This window comes from Pezoporus wallicus, unplaced genomic scaffold, assembly GCF_028554395.1.
Source record: "Pezoporus wallicus isolate ANWC-B61680 ecotype Strahan unplaced genomic scaffold, APGP_CSIRO_Pwel_v1 scaffold_3294, whole genome shotgun sequence".
Lineage (NCBI taxonomy): Eukaryota > Metazoa > Chordata > Aves > Psittaciformes > Psittacidae > Pezoporus > Pezoporus wallicus.
In genome coordinates this window covers 450781-477175 of record NW_026635478.1, presented here as the reverse complement: position 1 = coordinate 477175, position 26395 = coordinate 450781, and the positions used below count along the sequence as shown (strand labels likewise).

At 40.4% G+C, this 26395-nt stretch overlaps 1 protein-coding gene across 2 annotated transcripts; it reads right to left on the bottom strand.

The window, feature by feature from the left end:
* Positions 1–370: 370 nt before the first annotated feature.
* On the bottom strand, positions 371–26395 carry NUDT4 (nudix hydrolase 4). 2 transcript variants are annotated; one of them, XM_057424702.1, is made up of 5 exons: positions 26083–26395; positions 12514–12624; positions 5166–5210; positions 2689–2776; positions 371–858 (listed from the first exon to the last, which is right to left on the bottom strand). In XM_057424702.1, exons 1-5 carry the CDS (start codon positions 26179–26181, stop codon positions 656–658), a joined length of 546 nt encoding a protein of 181 aa, XP_057280685.1. In that variant the 5' UTR covers positions 26182–26395; the 3' UTR covers positions 371–655. The 2 variants fall into 2 exon arrangements, with proteins under 2 accessions (XP_057280685.1, XP_057280693.1); XM_057424710.1 differs by having other exon boundaries at positions 2689–2773.

Below are 26395 nucleotides of genomic sequence, written 5' to 3'. Positions count from 1 at the left end.
TGACCAAGTGATAAGTGCAGTGGATAGTTCTGGTAGTTGCAAGACAAAGTTACTGTTCTTGCTCTAGTTACACATTACATGAAGACTACATAGGACAAGGCAACCTTTCCGATAACTGAGGCAAGCAGTGCTTAGTGTCAGTATCCTTTGCTCTCAGCAGGCATAATGTGATTTAGTTTGTCTCACTTACGCATCTCTGCGTCTAACACACCCATTTCCACAAATACTGCCACCTGAAGATCTTAGCGGTTCAGCCAAGGATACCAAATCGGAGTTTAGTAGAAGTCTATTCGCTCAAGCTTTTTTGTAAGCAAGTACTCTTGCTTAGAACTACTAAAACTGAGAAGCCTTAAAATAAGCTGAACACCACTGAGATGCGCATTTTATTTTAGAAGATATGGAAATTTATATACCCGAGTTTCTTTAAAAAGAAAATAAAAAATGGCCTATTAAGGCATCTTAAAAAAATCCTTGTATGGCTTTGGTTTGCTGAGATACTCTTTTACACTGTTAAAAAGGAAAACCATGTTCAAATAAATTTGACATTAAGACACATTCACATATTTCACTTAGAATTGACAGTTATACAGATGCCTACATGTGATCACGGATGTCTCCCCTTGTGATGACATGAATAAAAAGGTAATCCAAATGTTTATCTCACAGTAGAGGGCAACCCAGAAGTCTGTGCAGAAGTGACGTATAAGGAGTTATTATCTGGAAGAGGGGGAACCACAGAGTTTCCATTAGTGGGTGAACAGCTCAGTTTCAGTTTTTCCAAGTACTCTGCATGAACAGGCTTGTGACACTGGAGGACCTTGATGGCATCTTCTACTTTAAACCATTCTCTTTTCCTTCCTGAATGAGTATAATCCACAAAGAAAAACAGTGTTACAAATCTGTAACAGCACCGTTTGCTGCTACCCGATTATTCACTTTCTCTCATTTCTCCTACTTCAGAAGTTCAAGTTGTCAAGCAAAAGATAAGCGTGAAAAGACCTTGAAAGAACACAAGCGATTCACTCAAGCTTACTGAAATGCAGTTAATATTAAAGCCTTTCAGATAACTTCTGAAGCAGATAACTGGTCAGAAGCTCATATGATTCTTCATATGCTCCAAAAGCTACATCCAAGTCCCTACAGAAAATGATGTTATTATTTACATGACTTATTACTGCTCTCCCACATTGCCATGCTGAGCAGAAGACCAATCTGAAGAATGAACATGCATGCATGAAGTTACAGAAGAATTGCTTGGTCTGATATAGAAAGCAGCGTTCTATAATGAAAACATATCCATGTGTGGAATTACTCAGGTTAGCCATATGTTTTAAAAGAAACATACCTTATACAAGAGATGTTTAGGTTAGTTGTAAGACTATCTTACTAAGAAGACTTAAGACCATCTTTCTTATACAAGTCAGTCCTCTAAAATGAGAGGCCTCTGAAAACACTTAGACAAGGTAAAGGATAATATTGTTGAAAATGGGATTAACTATTTTTCATTTGATTTTATAGTGTTACAGGTACTATGCTTTATATTAAGACACCTATAAACCACTTGTTTAAGACCAAGGTATGTGGTCCCACCAGGGCCATTCATCCACTGCCAGTGGCAACTCCCCAGAAGGAAGCCAGCAGTAGCAGGAGCAGACCAGAACTGGGCTCACAGGCCCAGTACAGTTCCAGGTACAAAATCCCCTTAAAACAATTTCATTCCTGCCGATTCTGATCCTTTTAAATAATGGACTGATCAGCAGTGTTGCTATATAGGGAAACTGACATGCAAATAAGAGGGTGCACTCCCACAATTTGACAGTATTGTAACCAAACCATTCTCTCTCCTCCTGAAACCGGGCAGTTCTGAAGGTACCCTCAGTTCAATGCCAGTCACTGACACACCAGTGGTGCCAGGCTTATGAATGTAAACACCTCCTGAAAAGGCCAAAGCATAACTAGTCAAGGTAGCATATGATTTTTTTATACCAATTCTTGGTTAACTAAAACTTCAGCTGGACCAATACACTGAATAAACCAAGCTTCTAGAATCTTTACCTTCAACATGGAGGAGCTATACATCACAAAGGATGTTAATCTAACTAAACTACATGACAGTGGTATCTGTATGTCATATACATATTATGTATATACATATATATACACATACATACACATATATAGAAGAACAGATACCTCAAGGTCAGCACTATCTTTACTGTAAAGTTAGGCTACGGTGGAAGTGAGTACTAGTGATCTCCCCCTCTGCCCCAGGGACTCAGGGGAAGAAGAACCTCACCAAAAATTTCCAAAGATTTTTCTTTCATTTTTCCAAAGACATTTTAAAAACCACCCTGGAGCATCAGGCAGTAAAATATTTTACTTTATAAGGAAAAAATAATTAGTATAATAGTTGGCCTTAAAAAAATATATATCAGCAACTACTAATGAAGTTTGTTCCATCATGATACTTAGAATACCCTAATTAATATGAGTAACGCTATGTTGGAAGTAGCCCTAGCTATATGTGTACAAAAGTGTGGAAGAACAGCATCACAATTTGCAGTAATTTCAGTTTACAGAATAGAATTAGCATTTTCCCAGAATGATATGAACTGCTTCAGAAAATGAAAAATGAAGGCTGCTTAATACATTTGAAGCATATCACATGAAGACAGAGAATGCGTTTACCTATATTAACTGAATCCTCCCAGTCTTCCAGTATTTCCGTCACCGTAAGAACATAAACGTACGTCCTGTGCTTCCGATCCTGGTTCTGCTTGAATGTTAGAAGTAGATGTTTTAATTCTCAGTAAAGAAAAAGTAACTTTCAGACTTACCAAAACTGTAAGATCAGCAATGACTCACCTCTGAAGGATACTTGCCAGTGAAACCCGATTCTTATTTTCACTAGAAGAACATCTGCACTGAGTAGTCCCAGAAGGATGGGAAACCCCAAGTTTTATTTGAAACAACTATTTTATTTTACTTATCTAACCACTACCCAGAAACCAACAAACCTAAACGAGCCCAAGCAAATCTGAAGATCATAAAGTTGTGACCGAACTATGTTCTTGGTCATCCAGTTTAATATAGCAGTTGTCCATTAGTACTGCCCATTACTTATCTTTTAGGTATGTTGCATATTACCCACAGTTTAGTGCAATTGCTAAAACAGTTTCCACAACTCATGTTCCTAAATGACAGGTTATGAAAAAACCTTTGCAGGATGGAACTGCTGCATCATGTGGCTAGGTCATCTACACAGTGCTGGCTATAAAGTTTCACTCGGCAAGCGAGGCAAATTGAATAGCCTATGTTTGCAATCATGACAAACGCACAAATCATTACCATCTGTCCACTCGTCAGATTTGCCACGTTTGCAGCACTAACCAACTATTTAGAAAGCACACTGTTTTGAACAAGGCAAGTCAAATAAACAGCCTGACAGAGGCAGCCTGCTCAGGGCAGGGTCATTGTGCCACAGCCAGCCTACCCAAGGTCTGCATAGACATTACTCCCTGCTTGCTCCAAAGCAGGCTATAGCAGCGCACTGTGAAAGGTGCAACCCGACTAACCCGACCACACTGCCCCTTGGAAAAGGGCTGAGCTCCCAGAAAACCCAGGATCATCTACGATTACAACTATATTAAGAACCAAGAGATGTTACGCCCTAGCTCCCCTTACAAATGGTTATCCTTGTGCCGATAACCATTCCTACTTAACTCTGATTCACTACACTTAATATAGTTTTAAACTGTTGCTCTTTACTAGGAAATAAAAAAATTACTCCAAGACAGTTCTTTGTCAGTGTCAGTACTGAATGGAGTAAATACATCTATAACGTGTATCCTTTCTGGCTGTACGTCTGGAATATGAGGACTCAGCAGCAATGTAATTTCCATCTTTCTCTTAGTTCCATCCCCAGGTTGCAATATGTGGCCCCTTCAATGGTACTATTAACTGCTTGTGGGGCTGTGTTGTGAAACTGAAGTAGGGCCTTGATTTAAGTTAGAAATAATCTAGAAAAATGCCACTTAGACTTTTCTCTCCTCTGGTCTAGACAGCAGTAGATGGCTTTAGAAGAACATACAGCTTAATTATCAAAGCACTGTCATCCCTTGCAGCCTGTTTTAAGGTAACAAGATGATAGGTATCCTGTCTCATTTTGATCTGAGCTAGAAAATACAGAATACTTCTGCAGACTAACCAGCAGAGTTAACACGGACACATTTTAATGTACAGGACCATCCAGGTGAACTCATAAACCCAAAACAAATCAGAAAAGGGGCAAGTACTACTAACTACAGACATGGTCTCCATACTTCACGATAGGAACATCTTAGCACTGTACTGAATAGTCATATATGACTAAGTCATTTTTCACGTAGGAAATCCCTACTGGGAATACACTGCGTCTGAAAGTTGGTTTTATAATTGAACTGTCAATATTCATACCTAACTGCTGCGGTAAGGGACTTTCACCCATCATACAGCACAACACAATTGATCTGAAGACTCATACCTACATTTCTATCATCTACTCCTGTCTAGAACCTGAGCAGAAGGTGGCAACAGCAACACTGAAAGAGAAGTATGTCTAACGCACATCCTCATACTGTCAGTAGTTCAACATCTGATGTATACTTCAGAATACAAGCTTTGAAGCGCATACTATTGCTAAAGGTCAGATTTATGTTATCCAAAGCCTTAGCTTTTTTAGTGAATCAAAGCCATAATGAAATACTTCATGCATAGCATAATGACTCCATCAATTTAGGTGTGTGAAAGATGACAAGTAACTTCAGCAAAATCTAATCAGAGAGGAAAAGCCAAAACAGTGCCCCCAAAATGCACATGTGCCATTTCAGACATCCTACACCTTTTAACGTCGGTTTCAGTTTTTTTTTAAACTTCTAGAAGCTGTCTCAGTACTAACTCAATCTTTCCAGGGAAGTTCAAAGTACTTTGAAATCTTCCTATTCAAATCTTTGCAAATCACATAACAGCTACAGGAAATCACCTGTCTGATGTAGCATTTCCAGCAGCATGGCAAATAATACTTAAAAACCCATGTCTGATGTTGTAGTTTATCAAAGCTCACAAAAACCACCCTCCAAACAAACCACAAAAGCATTGTTTTTTTACAGATAAAAGAAATAGCTCACCTCAAATATCCCAAGCAGTCTGCCCAGCTTTCCCTTTACTCCAGCCTACAAAACAAGAAAAGGTGTTAACATGTGCTTTTCATCTCAAAATCTAAAATATCAGTTCCAGCCTCCTACATCAGCATACTCCTCCTTGTTAGCGTTATTTAACCTAAGTTTTAATTAGACAGTGTGCATTGCTTCTGGGGTCTTGTGTGTTAGGGTACTTGAAGAGTATTAGAGCACAAAAGCTTGTCCTAATGAATGGATCAAAGAATGCATAAAACTTTAAAGTTTTCCATCCAGACCAAAATACTGTTTTACTTACCATGTTCTTTGTGTACTATATTTTATTAAAGAGATAAATGGCACCCAGTACTGAAATAATCCAGGGGAGCAGATAGAACAAGACAGAATTTAAAGTAGTACAATAACAAATCTAGAGAAGGAATCATTAAAACCCCATTGCTATTTTATACAGAAACTCAAGTCCAGTCTTCAAAGACAGTAACAAATTAAACTGTAAATTACTGGGTGGATCTTGCAGCATAATGACTTCATGTACCCTAGTTTTCATACAAAAGTGGAGCTTTTGGTATGTAAGCTTAAACCCTCATTTTCATCCCCAATTCTCTACCAACAGTTTGGATTATTATTCCAGTTAGTAACACTACAAAAAGGCTCTAAATTCAGAGTTTTACATCAACTTTTTAAAACAACCCTTATGTGTATCAGCCTGTGCTTAGTGATTTTTATCAGCACAGTAAAGATAGTTGTTATAGTCTACTAGGACTGTAGGGGTTTACTCCCCCCCCCCCCCCAATAATATTTAATGCCTGTTCCAACAGAATCAGTTTTGGATCATCCATTTATTCTAAACAAATCTTGGTCCATCCATATGCTTGAAACCTAAAAGCATATGTAGTCTACTGGTAGAGAAAGCCATATTTAGATTTTATTTGTCCTGTTGTATAACCCATATTTAAAATAGGGCTTAGCACCAAGATGGCATTTTCTGCCTTTCAGTCTTTGTTTCCAGCATTAACCAAAGAAGGTTACTGATGCCTTTATATAAAGGACCATATGGATCAATCGCATTTTAATGAATAACTCTGACAGACAACTGGGCAGGCTTTAGCAATAGCTCTAATCAAAGATCTTATAAGTGAACGCTTTCTGTGTCTTTTTAAAGAAAGCAGATGGCTGGGGTTATTTATTAAGCAGTTTTGATGAAGGAAGTATGATCACAGCCCATGCAACTCAACAAGCATTTTGCTTATCCAGAACAAGAGCTAGACCTAAAGTTACTGCAAAACTACATACAGTATTCTGGTTGTTTGCTGTGATGACAGAGATACCTGTCAGAGCTCATGAAGCTGAAACACATAACTGGACGGGCTGGGTAAGTGATTAGGCAGTATATTAATTATGAAAGAGGCAGATCCTTATTTTGGTCTGAAAAGGTCAGCTATGCTGTAACAGGCACTCAATAAATATGTGGCTTTTCAGCCTGACAGAGCCCATTACAGGCTCTGTAGGTTTCTCAAACCTTAAGAAAAGCTTTTCCAAGTACCAAGGAATTGCTCTAAAGGGGACTATGCTACAGAGGGAGAGAAAAAACTTACTTCCCTCAGTTCAAAAAAGCTTTCAAGATTTTGTAACTCTAAGCAGTCCTAGACAATGCCTTACTTACATTACAGAGATCTTAAAGACAGGTCTATGGGCAACAGTACTGTTGAAGGACAAAAATCTCACCATCAGTAGATGCAGGAGGGCTTGTCTGAACCGCTAAGTGAGAGTCTGATGTTCAACTGGTACCCAACACATGGCACAAACACCACAGCCAGGTATGTTTAGTAATACTGAATAGCTTTCATAGAGAAGTTTCTTTTAACTTGCTGGTACTCCACAGTTACGATGTGTGATGTTGCTCTAAGTGGAATTTACTTAAAAGCATCTCTATTCCCTCTCCAAGCAAACCAGTGGTTTAAACAAATACTCTTAGCTGAGTAATTCTGAATAATTAGAAGCACTCCATTACATTAAGTGTAAAAATCACCCCACACTTATAACGAAGCTTTTATGCACCAGATGTTACTATGCAAATGTGATTACTGTCTCTGATGACTTGTTACTCCCTAGGCAAAGATACGTGCTTCCAAAATGTAGCATCATTCCTGCAGAGTAGCATCTTTTGAAAACCACTACACCCTAAAGGCGCAAAACAGTGGTAATCAGTGTCATGAATTTCCTCTGAAAGCAATATATTCAACTGAATCATCTTCATAGTTTAAAAAGTATCATCAACTTGACAGTGATTTTTTTTAAGTGCTTTTGCTTAACAAAAATATTTCCTCCAAGTTCTTTATCTTCCTTTAAAATGTGTCAAAATCAAGTGCTAAAGGACAAAGAAATGATTTGGCTTTTTACTTAGAAGGTCACCTAGAAAGTTCCTACTTTCCCAGTTGTAAGCTTCTATATACATTCAATACACTACGTTCTGGACTTAGAACCACTTCGTCTCTAACAGCTTTCTTCCTTTGGCCTTTACATATCCATGGCTGTTAAAAATCATAGAATCATAGAAAAGTTAGGGTTGGAAAGGACCTTAAGATCATCAAGTTCCAACCCCCAGAATTGTACAGGCTACCACAAGTGTGTAAGTCTAAACTGTGGGAGAAAAGCCTGAAAAATCCCAGGCATTTCTTTTGACATACAAGCTGTTGAATTAAGTGCTACACCTCCCAGAATGATTCCCTACGGAAATCTGTGAGTACCATGTAGATAAGGTCTCAAACCTTAATTTATGCATATATTTTAGTATTCGTCTAAGTCCAGCCAAAAGAGGGAAAACCGTTCACTTCATCCCATTCTGCCCTGGAGGTCATTCACTGTTGGCAGCTCTAGGCATACTGCAGTCTCAGATGTGCAGTCACACTTGCTTTTTGCTTCCTGTAGATGGAGCAAGAGTCATGCCGCAGTTTAGTTCTTAGGCTAACAGTCTACCAGGGCAGAAAGTTCCTTAAAATCTGAAAGATTTGTGTTATTTTTAGCTGTGCAGTCTGCTGGATAGTACTTTAATGGCTACACTGCTGAAGGTGCAAGGCAAGGCTGTTCCTGCCCTTTCTTTCAAGCTCTTCTAAACCCCAAAGGGTTTCACTGCACCTGCCACAATCTTTCAGCTGAAATGGCATTTTCTTTACTTTCTGAAGTATCTACCTACCTAGTCCTAGTCTGTAACACCCTATCATTTTTCAAATACTAGACGCTTACTCTGTTTCCTGCGGGAGGTCTTACTTCCATTTCCACTGTTGTTGTGGGTTACCCTTCAGGATTGGCCTCTTCTCAGAAGCTGTATTTATGCAGGTCTGGGAGGAATTGCATATTTTTTGGTAGGCATTTCAGTACATTAGTAAGTTCAAAGCAAAAGGCTCAGGTTTTTTGTGAGATGGAGAAAGGAAAGGGAGTGGGAGGGTGCTCCTTCCATTTAAGAGGCTGGACATCATCAGCTTGCCACCCTTATTATTTGTATCGTATTTCTCTTTGAACACCACATGTACAAACAACTTTTATTTCCATCTTTCACACTATGCAATTAAAGACTAAGCTCCAAATTCATTAACAGAGCAGCTCCTCATTTAGATGAGGTTTAATACCTTTCTGGGATTGCTTTACACTGTAACTTCATTTTGGAATTCTACTTTCAGGTTCGTAAAAACTTACTGTACCTGAGGAGCTTGACAGGTTATCTGAATTGCTATAGCCTGTGAAATGGCAGACATATTTACATGAAACATACTAAACATTTAGTAGAGGCTAAAACTCAAATCACTAGCATGAGCAAAACTAAAAATTATATCGTGGTGCCACACAGGCAAACTATGGAACAACTGCAGTGCAGATAGATTTCACTACAAAGATGTTTGTTTGGGTTATAAAACAGAGACTTTAAATACACTGCTGTTGGTGGGAAAGTGAGGGATCTTTAGAGCCAGAGGGCTACACACTGTGAGCTGCTAGCATGCCTACCATTAAGAAATGCCATTATAACTCCCACTATCAATACTTCCATTTTAATAGACTAATATAAACCAATGCTTAGTTTGTGCATGACCCAATACTGAGGAAACACAGTTCAAAACAGTGCCACAGTGTGCCTCCTTTGAAGTTTATTCATTCACAAAACTCTTAACAGTTCACTGTACTGTAACCAGCTTGCCAGGTGACATTGACCTTAGTTTAAAAATAGAAAGGACATCCATCTCTAGAAAGGTTAGTATGAATTTCCGTGACTCAAATCAAACCCCTGAATACTGCTCTGGCTTTTCTTTAAAAGTGGTGCTTTGCAATCTTGTGCCAGCACACAAGATTCAGCCTATAACTTCAGAATATTTTACTTTAAAGCATAAGCTTTTAACATTTATCAGCTACACAAGTTATCAAACCCTAGAAACTCTGAAGCTGTAGAACAAGTGCCACCAAATGACTTCTCCTTATTAAAGCCCCTAGCCTTCAATAACTCTTCATGTATTTGCAAGCACAGCTCAGAACTGAACATGGCTGGCAGTTTGTGTCTTACTCCAGAACATCATTAAAAATATACCCCAAAAGCACGGCTACTGTAGTATAAGTGAATAAAAATTGTTTTACCTTCTGAGCAAAACACCCCTGTGCTAGCACCACTCAAGAACTCTGCTGGGTTCTCTTCTACATTTAGAAGCAGTTTTCTCTTGTGGTATCTAAGCACTGATGATGCTGGCACTTTGAGTCATTTACAACAGGCAGCCTCTTACTGAAATCCTGATGACAACACATATTCTAAGCAGCTACAGACCAGCTTAACATACAACACACTGAAAGGTATTAAAAGCATTTGCCTAAACCATGTGTTTATATGTAACTGATTTTAAGATTAATTTTGTGTGATAACACTTAAATAAAACATGGATCAAAAGAGCTTTTTACAAGTGAAGGAGGCTGGCCTGTGTCTTCAGGACTCAAAACAGCCTAGGGTTGCTGAATAATGCAGTTCTTGACCAGAACCATCATGATGCGTGAAAAAATCTTGCTCTGCCATGAGATAAAAAGTGAGGGCAAGAACAAAACTGAACCATGGAAAAGCCTCTTCACATCATCACAGCAGGTACTCACTCCTATTTTACTTTTTCTGATTTGCCTTTTTTTTGCCTGCTGATGTGAAAGCACACCCAAAGGGAAAAAGATCATTCAGAAGTAACCAACATTTTGGTATGTGTATGAACTAGAGAAGCTCACAAAGTCTGGGCAGCGTATGCGCTCCAGTTGGGCTTTTACATTAACAGAGAAATTTGTACTAAGTTTATACTACATGATGTATCATCCAGTAATGTTCTGTACCAATTCCTTAGCTTAACCTTCTCCAGCACTCAGGACCCCATGCACTGCAGAAATCTGCAAGCAGAGCTACAGCCAGGACTTGGTAATGTTCCTCAGGATATTCCTAGGGAATAACCATGTGAAGTAGAAAACTAGTTATCAGCCCCCAGATCACGACTCTCACTGGTATACTGTTCTGCCTGAAGTCAGGCAGAGCTTTGTGTGTAGCACTGCATTCCCTGCAAGCTGAGAAGCTAGGCCACTCAAGCAACTTCCAATAGTCAAACATCCAGCAGCTTTTGTGACATACTAACTACAGACAGCTCCCTTTGAGATAATCATTCTTCACCATGAAAGAAAAACCCCCCAAACATATGACTACAGTTCAGTCAGCTCTAGTTTGACATGGAGATGAGATTTTACAATCCCTCATCTTGGACTGTGCCTTAGGTCAGATCAACAATTAAAACTACCAGTGCTCACAAGAACACTGAGCCAATGACCATGCTTTTTAATCCCACCCATCAACAAGTGACAATGGGAAATACCAGGACTTTCCCCAGAGGCGCTATCACCTAGAAGCCTAAATCTTTGCTGACTCACTCCTAGAAACCTGTATCTTTGCTCCTTAGACAACCTTGTGGTTGGCTGCCTCCTTTACTTTTACAAATACACAAGCACTTATTTGAGTATGTCTTGCGCAGCTTGAAATTGGTTCCTCCAGCAAAACTGGATGGTCAGAAAGCCTGGAATAACTTTGTGTCAGTATGGCTTATTTTTTACTTAAACCTTGCTGCATGAAGGCTGCCAAGAGCATTGAATACTGAACTAATCCGCTCCCTGTGTAAGAGGGGAGGAGGATTACAAACACAGTTCACAGAAGATCTCATTCTGACACCAAATAGCAGGCAGCATTTGGTACAAGTTCATCTATATCAAGTTCCAAGCCCCTACAGCCCAGCAGAACCAGTCTTAAAGCTAAGCAAGCTAAACTACTACATAGCACAACTAATTAAAAAAAAAAAACAAACAACACATTATACATACTAATTAGCAACAGTATTAATGTGTTTTGTGAACAGTAGTGGTCAAACTGGGACATGAAAACTGTTAAGACTAGCAGCAATGCTGTAGTTCACTCACTTGCCAGGATGCATCCACTTTCTTCGAAACCTTATACCTTCTATTTAAAAAGTATGCTATAAAGCATTAAGAGTTAATCAGTGGTTGCCTATGCACTGCATAATTTCTAGCTAAGTCAAGTGACTGATTTCTCTTGAAGTTTTGTTTGGCTTACAGTCCTGGCTGTTAGATACTGAAGTAACATTTAACAGTTTGCCCCGGAAAAATAAATAGCAAGTTAAACCCCAAATATCTGAATTTGAAATTTAAGTGCTATACTAGAGTGGGAAACTGCACTAACTCATTAAGACTTAAAGCTCTGTTTTGCCTACAGATAGGGGCAGAGATACAAAGGCAGACTATATCTATGGTGCTTTCTTGATAGATAAACAGCCTTAAGTATACTTAACAAGGCATTTTTATTGTTGAGTTCTCAACTGCTCAGATAGATCAGTTTCAAATCCATTTAGTTTGGAATCTTCTCAGAGGTCTGTTTATTTCTCTTTCTTATGTAGCTACACATTAATGGTTAGTTCACCTTCAGTCTGTTCCAGGAGAGCTGCGAGTCATATGTTTTCTGCACAAACACAGAAATGCTACACTACTGTAATATGTCATTTGGCATAAAGTCACAGTTCCACTTCCAGTAAGTGTTTATAAAGGCAGACAGAAATTTAGCTATGAAATGAAAGCGTGCTGGGAAGCAAGCTAATTAGTTCACCTCACCACATTATACCCCAATTCTAACACACACGGCAGCTCTTTGAAATTCAAAAATATAGAAGTCTCAGTCAAATCCTGAGACAAAGGCGGTCGAATTCCCTCTTTCATCTTGGTTCCCCTATGAAGACAGCAGCAGCAGCAAGAAGATGGATTTCGGTTTTACTGTTACCTCTTCATACACCTCTCTGACAGCTGCTCCCCCTGGTTCTTCTTCCGGTTCCATTCCTCCACCTGGTACAATCCACTGATCTGGGTATCGGCTACTGCTTACCAACAGCACCTATAAATAATAGCAAATGACCGTTAAATATAGTTCACAAGTCAGGAATACTGGTACTATCTATTTTTCCAGCAATTCATTCATTCACCTAGCCAGATGGATTATAGACTTTAGAAATCAAACAAAACAGGCAACCAGGAGTTGCAAGAAGTGAAAAAGAAAGGTGAGATTATTAAAACCCAGTCTTTTTAATACAAGTAAGTCAAGATGATGTCACTGTACTCTCCTTACACAAACACTTTCATCAGATGCTTAGACACTGTGAAAAACAGACAGTACAATACACTCAGGAATGTACACTTTCTGTACAACAGAAATCTAATAGCATTGTTCTCCATTACTGAGTAAGTCCTAGGGTCATATAGACCGTGAAGCATGAAATTTCAGACATTTTCATCACAGAGAAGTTAAACAAGCTTCTTTTCAGTTACTGAAGTATTTATGTTATTATGGTACACTTCCAGTATTGCATAACTACATTATAAGGAGAGTACTTAATTGGTCCTTGTCCAATTTGGTTTCTTCTAAGATTTTTGTAAGAGGAAAAGCTGCCACTCACTGAATTTTAAATTCTTTCAGAATTTAGTAACTTTCTTCCCCAAAACACTGTAATGTCACTTACTTTGACTCTGTAATCTGGACAGATCATTGATATATACCAATTTAAAACCCGCTGTCTATAGGGCCTGTCCCTCATAATATTCAGAGCTGAGAATATTTTAGCCTCCAGTCCAAAAAACTAGGATGCCTCATATTTGGAGTAATTTGCTGTAGAAGTTGACGAAAATTAGACCTTGAGTCAGAACTACATGGAAACCAAACAGCTTAACTTGTATCAGAGAGCCATCCTGGTAAGACACATAATCATCTGTGTAGTAACATGCTTTATAGTCTAGGCAATACTTATATAAGCCCTACTCTGAAGTCAAATGACAACTGTGGGGAGGCAAAGGCCAGGGTCAGTGCTCAAATCTTTAATAGCACTTAAAGACTAGCAACAAGAACCTCAGTCTAAAGGTTAAAGTATTGACTAGTGTCAAATGGCTGAAGTGACAGGCTAGTCTTCACCAAACTTTATGGTCTTTAAACTCATCCTCTGTTGGATTAAGCAGGGAAACAATTCCTTGATGAGAGCAACAGAGAAATGCTTATCACTTACACTACATCCCTTTGGCATTCACAGAAATGCAGTGTAAGTTCACCTACAGGAACTGGGAATGTTAATTAAGATGACTGCATGCTTTTGTGAATGCAACGAGTGTGCATGCTGAGGTGCAGCTAGCAGAACCTTATCCAACATGTCTTATTTATTTGATGTTTATTTTATTTGCAGTCAAGATTAGTGTTACTGTCCACTGTAAGAGAGTAACACTATTAGGATTAGGATTCTCCACCCTATTCCCCCAGATTTTCCCTACAACAAATAAGGAACACAGCAGAGCCCTCATTTAGCACAGAATAGTTTTTAGCCTCTGATTTAAATGTTCACATTTCCAGTCAACATAAATACTTTTTTCAGTTATCTAAAAAACCTAGAATAAGTCAGTAAAGGCAGCAAGGTCAGACACAAATGCATCTCAACTTTGTCTTTACAGCCAAAGGCTTTAGTTTCCTAGGATCCTTTGACATTAACAGAAGGTTAATGCGTTCCCAGAAGGTATGCAGCTTTACTAGATGTAAAGACAGTTTTTGAAACACAGATGGATCTATATCACTACAAAGAACCACCACCTCAGCAGCTCTTAAACAGCAGTTGTAAAACTCAAGTTATGAATTCACTTGTGGGATCCCAGACATAAGCATTACACATTATTTTCTGCTGATGAAACTAACACTCACTGCAGTCATGTGGAAGCTAGCAACAATGATGAACAAAAGGATGATTACATCACATGAAATCATTCCCAGCTTAGCAGAATGGTTTTAATCAGCATTCATTGTTTAGTTAAGGCTAAACATAAAATTCTTAGTTACTACTAAGGGATAAATCAGGTTGCTGGTTCGGGCCGTGTACCATAAAGCCAGGAATTTTTTATGCCTTCCTATATATATAGCACAGACTACTGCTAACCTGATCAATAGTCTATTGAGCTGGGTTTATATATCTGTTAGCTTTAAATTACCCTTTTAAGAAGCAGAAACAATACACATTAAAATAGATCAGCTCTGGTACATGGGCTTTACATAAGATAAACTTCCAAGCATTACAGCTTGGAAGCTCATTTTGGCAGCTACCCAAGTCTCCACTAACCCTGGAACGAAAGCATTTTCTTAAGCATCTTTCCCTCTATGCTTTATTCTCCTGTAACCCCACTGCTTTTACAGGACGAATACAAGGGACCACACTAAGGTATATCCCCAAGACTTTCAGGTGCACAATTTCTTCCACCCAGTAACATTAAGATTTGAAGCCACAAGGGCATGAGGCATCCATCACTGGGTGTGCTAGCAAAAACATACTCAGTGGTAATCAGTTTCTGTACGAGCTAAGAACCAATAGCTAGCAGTTAGAAGACTCTGTGGTACAGCTGAAAAGCATTCCACACAGATTCTTTCAGTTATGGTAGCAAGCAATCTTGCACTAAATAGCGTATTTTTTGGTTTTGTTCTGTTGTTCTTTATTCTATGTAGTGGGTGTAATTTTCAGGTGTTTTCGTCTCTAAGTGGCAAGAAAATACATCTCACATTACCTGAATGACTAGACTGTAAGTATAAAGATCACTTAAAGATGAGGACACCAAAAAGCTGTGGTTAGTTGACAGTGCACTCATATGCTAAAGAGGTGCAAAATTAACAGCAAAAAGCCAGCAATTCACCTTCGCTTAATACAAGATAATCAAACCAGGAGAAGAGAGATCTAAGTTGCCTGGACACCCAATCTTTTCTGAGGATGTTCATGTTCACACTAATTTAGTACTCTACTGAAAAGCAAGGCTGCAAAATCTCATACACCTACGTATTTTCTGACCTATGCACACCAAATTTTACACCATAACCTCATTAGGCTCAGAACACTGGAAGGACTTCCCATGCAGAGAAAGCTGTGTCTGTATCTTTGAATGCAGAGAAAGGAATGAGATTTGTGTTGCATTACTTGCTTGTGATCATGTCTCTGAAAACGCCTTACTCTTGATGATTCCTGTTCAAAAGACTTCCAAAGTACACAGCAATGGCATCAAATCCGCTTGCCTAGTTATAGTGTGAAGCTCATCCTCAAAGACTAAGGTAAAGCGATTATTTCCATAATACTGCCAACCGAGGAAGCAAAGCTGCAGAATTCATCTAAGAGAAGAAAAATTCTTCCACTAAGTCTTACTAGCCAAGTTTTTACCTTGTTTTCAATTCCTGGAATAGCAATGACCTTTTGAGTGCAGTGAGGAAGAGAAGCTGTTAGCCAGTCTACTTGTAATAAGCACCTATTGATATGCTCAACCAAGACGTGGTTAACCAAGAACCCGAAGGTAATTACAGAGCACATGGCACCATGGGACTTGCTCACTATAAATGCCAAGCCCGAAGACAAACAACTGGACATTTCTAGAGAAAGATGCCAAAAGTTTTGGCCTGTTTAGTGTTCTCAAGTCAAAAGAAACTTGTGAAACAGTTAGCTGCCATATATTCCAGAAGACTAAAATGGCAACAGCTCAGAGTAATATAAGTTATAACCACAAGTTATTCCTCTCTGTATAATGTTTTTCTCTCCATATCAAGCACTCAAAAGGTAGAAAATGGCTTAAGGTTATACAAAGATATCATTGTTTTCTATCTTCCTTAATTGTAGGGCATTGCAGCTTACCAAAATAATTAAAACAGAGGTTATGTTGAAAAAAAGCAAGGCTAAGGTTGAACCTTGCTACACAGAAAAAATGGCCACAGCGGGATTCTTTTGATTTCAGAGCAGTCATCCACAATTTGAATGACGCAAGAGCAGCAGAAGCTACTATAACCAGCTGTAAGGCGAGTATTTTTCTATAGCAGATACATAACTTGCAAGGAAAAACTAACTTACAGTTGGAAAGATACCATTCCAATTCCACAAAAGTTTGTCATTAGACATCTTTAAGCTCTACCCTCCCAGCCTAATCACACCTATTCCTCTCTTCCCCACTGCACACCCCATTTTCTTCCGTCATCATTCCCCCTAATCCACTAGCTATGTCCAATTTACTGTTTCAATTACCTGATGGAGATAGCCAAGTTCGCCTTTTTTTATAGTAAAACTGGCAGTTAAAAGGAACAACTTTCAAGAGGAAGGGAGTCAACTTCTCACCTCCAAAAGACCACCGAGCATGTGTGGTTCAGGTGCCAAGAACACTGTGTTGCTCAGGTGTACTGGTCCGAGTTACAGGAAAGATTGTAAAGGCAGTAAAAGGTACCTCTCAGGTACAAAACAGTGTCAAAATTCTGTCAGAGATAACAGATGTACTGAATGTTGTCACAGGCATCAGGAAACATTAAGGAAAAAATCCAGCCTACTTAGGAAAGAATTAAAAAAAAAAAAAGCCAACCAAAGCCCAGGATCCACATTGATGGAAGTTAATATAGTATAGCCTAGCACAATCAGTATGGAAACTTCAGCCTAAATGGTTGTTCTGCCAAAGCTACAAGCACTTGAAAGGATCATAAAGCTGGTTTAATCCAAATACAGTCAAAACAGTCAGTCAAGCCCTATGTTTTGTTTAAAAATGGCCATAAGCAGATGCTTAGGGAAGATGACAAGTAGAAAATATTTTAATACTCCACAACACTTCCAACCTCCAGTTGTTTTCAGCTCAGGAGCTTCCTTAAAAGTACTGGGAAACAACTCTGAATGCTACAATGGAGATTTACTGAGGAGCAAGAAAAAGCACCTCTTACAAACCCTGGATTGTATTTCCAGGATTCACTGTATGAATTCCTAGGCAAAAGCACACATCTCCAATTACAGAGCACATGTCAGCCTGCTACTGTAGTTAAGAGATTTCCTTTATCAAATGCTTTCTGCTATTTTATGAATCAATCCCTCATTTCAGTAGTTCTGAAATAGCTTCTCAGTTCCCCTATAGGTTACTGTGCTATCCTTGTCCTACAAGGTCATTGTCTCTCTTTTCAACTCCAGAAAGTTGAAGAATGCAATAGAGCTTTACACCTTGTGATGCCAGACAGGTAGCATTCAGTAAGAAACATACTTCTACCTTCCTGAAAATATTCTTGGGCAATTGCTGACAGTCCCCATTCTTTACTGCAATTATTTTCAAAATGATTTTAACCTGGAGATGCAATATGCACAGAGTTATTGTGGAGTAGTAAAGAACCTCGGGGTTGGATTTAACAGCATTTTAAAGCTAATTAAAGTCAAGGCTGCAACATCTTTACTTTCTCCCTTACACTGGCACAATGAGTTCAGGAAGCTAATCTGGCTGAAAATTAGCTTGTACCATTAAAGCCTAGTTTCCAGCCTGCACATGCTCAACAATGATCAGTACAGAGCCATACAAGGGTCAGCACCATACAAACTGAAGCAGAAAGGCATGACTGCTGCTACCCAATTTCAGCTCAGCCTAGGCCAATTCAGGAGCGTCTAACAAAGTACTTCACAGACAACAGGGTGAAAAGGAGTCCCCATCTATGAGGGAAGTTAAAAGAAGATTTAGTCTCAGTGAACAGTAACTGACAGAGCAGCAGAGAAACGCATAGCTAGCAGTACGTTAATCCTAATGCACATTAACTCGAGCACAGCATCTTGAAATCAACCCAGAAAACTTGGTTCTACGTAATATACTGCAGAGTCTGAAATATCCTCCCAGCTTTAAATAAAGATCACTTTCTAAAGCAGCAGCATGATGCTTGGACATCGAATCAGTACAACTTTATCAGCATTCTGAAGATGAATGATAAATACATACATACATTTTGATAATTATTCAAAATGAGATCTGGAAACTATTTTTCCTTTGAGATCTCCCAATTTTAAGGCAATAAATCAATAGAGAGAAAAACATCAGCCTTTTTCAGCAGTTGTACTCAACTTGCAATTAAAATTTTATTGTTATATAGATCTTATTTCACCTGAAATTCACATGTTTGGCTAACATGTTATAGTGATGCAGAATCCAAGTACCCTCCTCTGGCTATTTAAAGTACTTTGTTTTGTACTTCAACTAAAAGGTTCGTATCAGGAACAGACAGCACTATACTACTATGGCACATCAGTCAGATCACATTTCCTCACCTCAGCAAGTACTCAAGTCACCTGCAACATCAGATCTGCCCCTAAGCTTTAGTACGATTTGGACAATCAGATGTGACAGGTCTCATGGTGCAGTGAAGGGTGTGGATCTTCCACCCAGCCATATCGCAAAAGGAGATTCCTGGCTGCAAAATAACCTGCAAACAAACAAGAAACCCCTTGCCCAGTGTTTATAAAGGAAGTTTTACTTCTCATGCTGCATCAGCTCCCCAGTCCACTTCACAGTACGTTCTTCTTCCCTTATGCTTGTCAATACAGACCAAGAAAGAAAACACAGAAGGCAGGAGAAGACCTAAAACTCACACTGTTGCCCACATCTTTTAATTTTAAACTATGGCCTAATCTTGAGCAGGAGAACTGGGCTTTACCAGTTACTCGGCAACATAATCTGTTTGACTAAGGGATCAACTTCCAAGCACTTGTCAGAAACAAGAGTGCCAAGTCTTTGAGAACCTTTCAGCTGCAGGTAAAGACATGACATGGTTATTCCTTGATAAGCACCAATTACCTGTTAGCCTTTTTTGTCTTTGAGAGACTTGGAAAAAAAAACAAAGAAACATAACTTTCAAGACAGAATTTGTTTTAAAATATTTATGTTTATAGGGCTGATTTCACTGAAGTACTTAAGCACCAAGAAGCACCAAGTCAGCTTTTTTAACTGTTCTACAAGCAACACTGGAAAAGCTACATAACAACCTGTGGTCTGGGAACTCACATACCTGCAAAAGATGTTTTAGAAAACGGGGCTTCAAATCCTAGCTAGACATATCTGCATGTAGGTGTATATATTTCTGAAAAATGCCTGCTACTCTGCTATTTTACAGAAACTGGTGACTTGGAAGTTTTGAGCACCACAGAGTTAACTGGGGCAATTCAAACAGAAACTTAACCACCCGTTCAAATCTTCAAAGTAAATCTAAGATGGTGCAAGAAAGCTATAAAGGGTATTCTCTCAAGTATCTAAACACAAATATTACTAGTTCAAAAAGACAGCATCTCTAAATGGGGCAAAACACATGTTTTTTTGTGCAAAACACACATTTTGTCCCAACAAAATGTTTTGTTGCAGGACACCTTAGCCTGATGTTAGACAGGTAGAGCCATGTTTCCTTCTCCCCTCAGCCCATTTTCGGTAACTATCCACCCCACTAAACACATTTGTATGGCACAGACAAGGAATACCATAGGTACCAGAAAAAAATAATCAAGACTTCACAATATAAACCAGCTCATGGTTGACTGATTTCAGATACTGAAAAGGCATGCATGAAGACTGAAGCTTCCTGGTGTGGTGGACAGCTGAATTCCTACGGCTTTGCTGAACTTGCAGGCTTCTACTGCTGGCAAGCAGCAGCAGTTTGTCAAAAAAGATCCCAACATGAAAGCAAGATGCATATTGCATATGTCTGCAGAAAGCTGTTATCCCTACTTCCATAGATAAACAAGGCACTCGTTTTATAAGTTTGTTACCTCATATAAATCCTACCACAGCAACCTAATATTCAATTATACTCCTGTATGTTTAGCAGAGCAGAGACATAGGACAGAACAATTCAAAAACACAGTGCACCTAAAGTCTGTATTGAAACATGTATTCTCTGGTATTTTAAAACATGCCTATATTCTATTAGGCAATCACAAAGCAAGCTAAGTAACCTGAATCAGCCCATATATAGCTTTGGAGAACCTGCCAGCCTTAAATATGGTGCCATGGTTACACTCCAAATTATATCTGAAAGCACACATTATCTGTGCTTATACCCGAGAGCTTACACTGAAGGCAAAGGAAACCACATGGCAAATTCTGAGTCAAGTATGGAAGATCTTTCATCACTACACAAGTTTATTTACAATTCCTAGAATGCCCCATTTTGCCAGGGTCGCCGGGTGACACTTCTGGGCCCTGGTTTTATATATCAGGTTATGTTACAACAGGTCTTTCTGGTTTTCAAATGATCTGGACCAATGCAAATAAGAATAACATTATTTTTACTGCACTATCCTTCCTAAAACCACTGCTAACATAAAGCAACAGTAGTACAAAAATGAAAAACCCTACATTTTTTTAGAACAACCAGAGCAACCACCAGAACAAGGTGGTTCTTACAAAAGTGTTCCTTAAATCTCAATATTCTACAGCCCAAGCAATAAAATTCTCTAAATCAGACCAAAAAGGAGATACAATACTAGGAGCCTACCATTTTTAACTCAAAGTTACGAAGCAGCAACTCTCATGCAAGTGTATGCCGTGCTACAGGAAAAACTATAAATTCACATTTCTCAGAAACATGGCAGTACAGTTACCCTCACTACTGTCTCAATAGTAACAAAACCCCCATCTATTTTCAACTTTTGTATGAGGCTTGTTGTGCAACAACAAAAATGACAAAATTAAAAACCGAAAAACTTCAAGACTTCTTTTTGTGTATGAAACTATTTTGTTAGATCTGCCAGTAGCAGCTGCTGGCTGAACACTAAAGTAGAGTTTTCAATGCTATATTCAACTGCAAAATCATTAGGGCACACTCAAGTTTTATATTCAGGGTATTTAAAAAGAACTGCTCATTTACTGGTACAATATGTAGTTGATGGAAGAAAAATTAAACTAGCTTTTAAAGTTGTTTTAGTTACCCAAATGAATACAAATATGTTTATTACTATTTGCTTTTCCTGCTTTAAAGGCCTGCCTCATTCTCTGCTTTGAGAGGCAGGAATTTCCTTGTCTAACCTCTGCCCAGACCCTAGGAGAGCAGCTTTTTACATAAAACCAGTTTCTGCAGAATGCATAAGCAATTCCAACCCAGAGAAGCAGTTGCTCCTCACAGACTGATGGAGGTTCTCCTGTAGGCTTATCCTAAAGCTTCCATCCACATCTAGTTGCTCAAGAGAGACTTGTATGTCCTCATATACAAGTCCACCAGCCCATCCCAGGCTGCTGAATACCATCAGCTTTTGCACACACCTAACAATTTCCTGCTTGTTCAAAGAAAGAGCCTGCAGCCCCCCATACACATTTCATGCCACACAGCCTTGTTTCATTTTTCATGGGATTTTTCCTGCTTCATTTCCAGATTCTTTTTCCAAACAGACAGTGCCTGCAATTACTGCTTCATTTCCATTACGAACACAAAGAGCCAGCACTTAAGCTCTTACCCAGCCAGCTTGCTCTCTCTTCAGCCCAAGCCACAACATACAGAGACCAAAACAAGCAACTTTGATGATAATAGTCTAAGAGATCTTCTAAAACACTAGAAAAAACAAAACCCAAATTCCAAAGCTGTTGGCCACCCTACTTGTCTATTTGGGCCTCCTCCAAGAATTTTTATTATGTTTAAATCATACAATATTACAGTAGCATGAAGGCTACTAATTCTAGACCAAAAATTTGCTACACAGCATTAAATCAGCCTATGTTGAGTCACCTGAAGATAAAGAAAAAGGAAGGGACGATTTCTGCTGTGGTGCATCTGGACAATCATCAGTCATCTCACAAGCAGATGCTTTCATCTGCAACACCAGCTCTCAAGACAAAGCAGAAGCTTTTGACAGGTTGCAAGACTGCAGGCAAGCCCAGTTTCCAGACCGTAACACCCAAGAGAACTGACTCAACAATTTTAAGTCTGGCAGCAAAGACTGCTGGTAAGTGTAATTGGACAGGGTGCGATAGCTGCAGAACAGGATTTCAAAGGCTGTATTTCAACCTGTCTGCAGGGACCACCAGACTGAATTTTGCCTTGTGGTATTCTAGAGCCCACCTGTGCTTCAAATTAAGAAAAAGAAGTGAACAGAAAAGAAATGGAAATACAATACGGTTTTACCAAAACCATCCTTTGTTACTATGGTCTTTTCCATGTTGCTTCACAGTCCATAAAATTCAGCTGTAACACTGGCTTCAACAAGGCCATAAAGGTAGAGCGATAAGTACAACAGAGATAGGAAACAAACTAAAGAATCCACAACGTACAGATTTCACTAGATAATGATTAGCAATAGAGATACTAAATGTTTCAGTGACTGGCATAGTTTTCATTGGTTGCAAGCACAGAAAGCTGTAACTGAAATTTGTAAGTCTCCAAATTGAGATGCAGTGTCTGTAAGCCATGGTATTAACAGGAAATTTCATGCTGAAGTTTCAGAACAAGATCACAGTTACTTAAGATGAACATATTGCAAATCTAATGCCCAGGACACCAGTCCTGGTACAAATTCAAAGTTCACAAGGTGGGAACAAGTAGAGACTTAAATACCACCACTAATCACAAGATGACTACACGATAGCTTTACACTCATGATAAAGACACCTCCTGTCACAATGTTTTCTTCTAGTACAGCTGGAGAAGTATTAGTAATCTTTTAAACAACACAGTGAGATTCCATCTACAGCAACCATAACTTCTGCCCACATTAAAAAAATATGGCTGTCAAATTGAAGGAAATGAAAGAGCTGCCATGACAGAGTAAGAGAAAACTGGTTTTAGGAGATGAGGCTTTAAGACTTCAAGTCCATAAAAAAAAATGCTAAGAAAGGAAAGACTGCTACAGATGAAATTGCTAGAGATGTCAGAAAGCCAAGTGCAAAGGAGGAAAAAAATCTAAAGCACAAGCACAACCAGATACAGCCTGACCTTTCAGAAAGTCAGAATGAAGTAGGAAGACAGGTTAATTCTAAGATTTGTATCAGATTGCTGCAGATACTTATTCCTCCAGATTGAAAATAATCAGCTTCAGCTGAAAAGTAGAACATGATCTGTTGAGAGTCTTAGACACAGTATCTCCAAATAATAAAAAGTTTGCTTCTACAGGAGTTTGCTGTTCTCCTCTTCTTCCAGTCACCCAGATACTCCCTTTGTGTTCCTTCACAGCAGAGGACTCCCTGCATTTAAAAGATCCCTGGAGATGTAGGTCAGCTGAAAATCAATGGTACAATCTCTAGAGAATTGGAAACGAAACACTGAAGACATTCACATGGAGTCTGAAGTAGACCAACACAGAAACTTATTAAGAGAACAGGTTTTAAGAACAGAAACATGCCTCACGCAGGGAATGTGGCTGGTGCTACAAGCTAATCACAAACAGTAGTCAGGCATCAAACTTCTGATGAATAGGTTCTGTATTGATATAGATGGAGCTAGCACCTGGGAAACAGCTAAGCAAGCTCAGGATATTGCCCCAGCTTTTCTGGAAACAGCTTATCAGAAAACGATTTGAACTGCTTCCTCACCTTAATCTATGTCCCAAATCTGACTTGGTGTTATCCCATTCATTTCATCCTCAAGTGTGCCTACCTGCACAACGCCAAAGCCCAGCCTGATGCTAGACATATAGGTACTTCTGCCACAACACCACAAAGTGCTCCAGGGCAAGAGGGTTCAAACTTAAACAGGGGAAGTTTAGATCGGATATAAGGAAGAAGTTCTTTACTGTAAGGGTGGTGAGGCACTGGAATGGGTTGCCCAGGGAGGTTGTGAATGCTCCATCCCTGGCAGTGTTCAAGGCCAGGTTGGGCAGAGCCTTGGGTGAGATGGTTTAGTGTGAGGCTGGCAGGGGGGTTGAGAACTAGAACCATGGCAGAACCGTGGCGGGGGGGTGGAACTAGATGATCTTGAGGTCCTTTCCAACCCTAACTATTCTATGACTCTATAACAAGTGTCAGCATCCACTGTTCTTACTCAGCCCAGCAAAGCTACTAGCACCATCCTCAGCCTCAGAGGGTGCTCCTACACACAAACAAGTTTTTGAAGCAGCCAGTGGTCTCACTGGGATGCAAGAGTGAAAGAGAATACAAGAAATCACAGCAGGAAATGAAGAATGAATGAAAATTATTGACAGAGGAGACCCCAACCATGAACTTCCAACTACAGTTTGGTGCAAGAAAGCCGTAACAGTGTCTCAAGTGTTTGAATTTTAAACTGGAATAGCATCCAAAAATATCTACTTAAGACACATAAATGGAGAAGCACACTGAAGTATCAGATGTGTTGCTGAAATCAAAGAAAAGCTAGACCAATAGCAAAAACTATCAAGATTCCTGCTGGGCACTCTTCGGAAAAGATGATCAGCATGGTTCCAAGATTGTATTTACACCAGAAAGGGAATGGCATATACCAGAACACCATACAACATTTTTTGCCTAAACCCAAGGGCCCATGTTTTGAGACAAGGCCTCTCTCTGCTGCGTTATATTGCTTACCAGATGTTTGACAGAAGTTTGCCACACTGGCAGCTCAGGTACAGACACTATCTATTTGCTGGAAGAAGCTAAAGGGGGTGTGTGTTTGCGCATGTAACTCAAACCCTAACCATTTTAGTTATTTTATAGCTATTAAACAACAAAATGAAAACGCAAAACAGTATGTTTCCAGCCTGGGATAGTCTGTAAACGCATTGTGCAATGAAGACATCAGCAAAGTTTGCAGAAAACGGCCAGAGCAATTGACCTTGGCTAGAGACACAGGACAACTTTGTTGCCACCTCCGATTCTACTGCAACATAAAACCCTGGCTGAGCGCTAGCCTCTACAACAGAAACCGCAATGCCAACCCCCCTCCCGCCCCTGAACAAAGTATTTTTAAGCACCATTTCACTCTCCTGGTGGGAAAATGAGGTTTTCTAAACGCAGGGATTTTCTTAACCCCTACTAAAGTACGGCGGGGGATTCGCCCTCGGGGCAGCACCAGCCTTGTCCTCGCTGCGCCATTACATAGGAACCTATGTTGTTCGCGTTATGGGCACACAAAGGATAACGCAGGAGTCGCAGCCGGTGTCCGGTCCCGCCCCGAGCACTGGTGCCACCTTCCCGCCCCTCAGCCCGAGGGGCGCCGCCCGACGCGCACAAAGAAGGGCGCCGCGCACGTGGGCCCGCGCTATCCGCACCGCACCACACCGTGCCGTGCCGCCCCAAGATGGTGGGCGAGAAGCGAGCCGCGGAACCGCCGCACCCGCCCCGCCCCACGGCCAGCTTTGCACAGCCAGCCCGGCTCGGTACGGCTCGACCCGGCACGGACGCCGCAGCCCCTCGGCCCAGCGAGCAGGGGTGCCGCACAGCCGCCCCCTACCCCGGCTCGCGGGAGAGCTCTAGCGCGACTGTGTGCTGGGGGGTGTCCCACGGGAGGAGCCCGCGCCCCCCAGCCAGACAAAGGCAGGCAGCACCGGCGGGGGATGGTGGAGCGGGAATACCGCCCGACCCGCGCCGGGCAGTCTCCGCGCCCCCACGTGCGCGGCGGGCTCACCTCGTCCTCCCGCTCGCTGCGGAAGCACAGACACGCCGCCCGCTTCTTGTAGCCCTCCCGGTCGTACGTCCGCGTCTGGTTCGGCTTAAATTTCATCATAGAGGCGGTGACACGCCGGCTGTCCCCGGCCGCCGCCGCCGCCACGGCTCCGCTCTCCGAGCGCTGCCGCGCCTCCGCGACGCCGGCGCGGGCCCCCCGCTCAGGAGTGGGGCAGGAGTAAGACCGGTCCCAGCTGCCAAGCTTCTGTCAAAGCAGCACCGTACCAGCGCCCCGGGAGCCGCGCCTCGCCATGGAGGCTCCCCTGCCGCCCCTC

Excerpts from the sequence above, each read along its gene's own strand:
- NUDT4 (XM_057424702.1), bottom strand. The coding sequence starts at position 26,181 with ATGATGAAATTTAAGCCGAACCAGACGCGGACGTACGACCGGGAGGGC. Across the intron at positions 12,625-26,082 it reads GCAGCGAGCGGGAGGACGAG|GTGCTGTTGGTAAGCAGTAG; the intron begins GTGAGCCCGCCG and ends TATTATTTATAG. Across the intron at positions 2,777-5,165 it reads GACTGCTTGGGATATTTGAG|CAGAACCAGGATCGGAAGCA; the intron begins GTGAGCTATTTC and ends CTAACATTCAAG.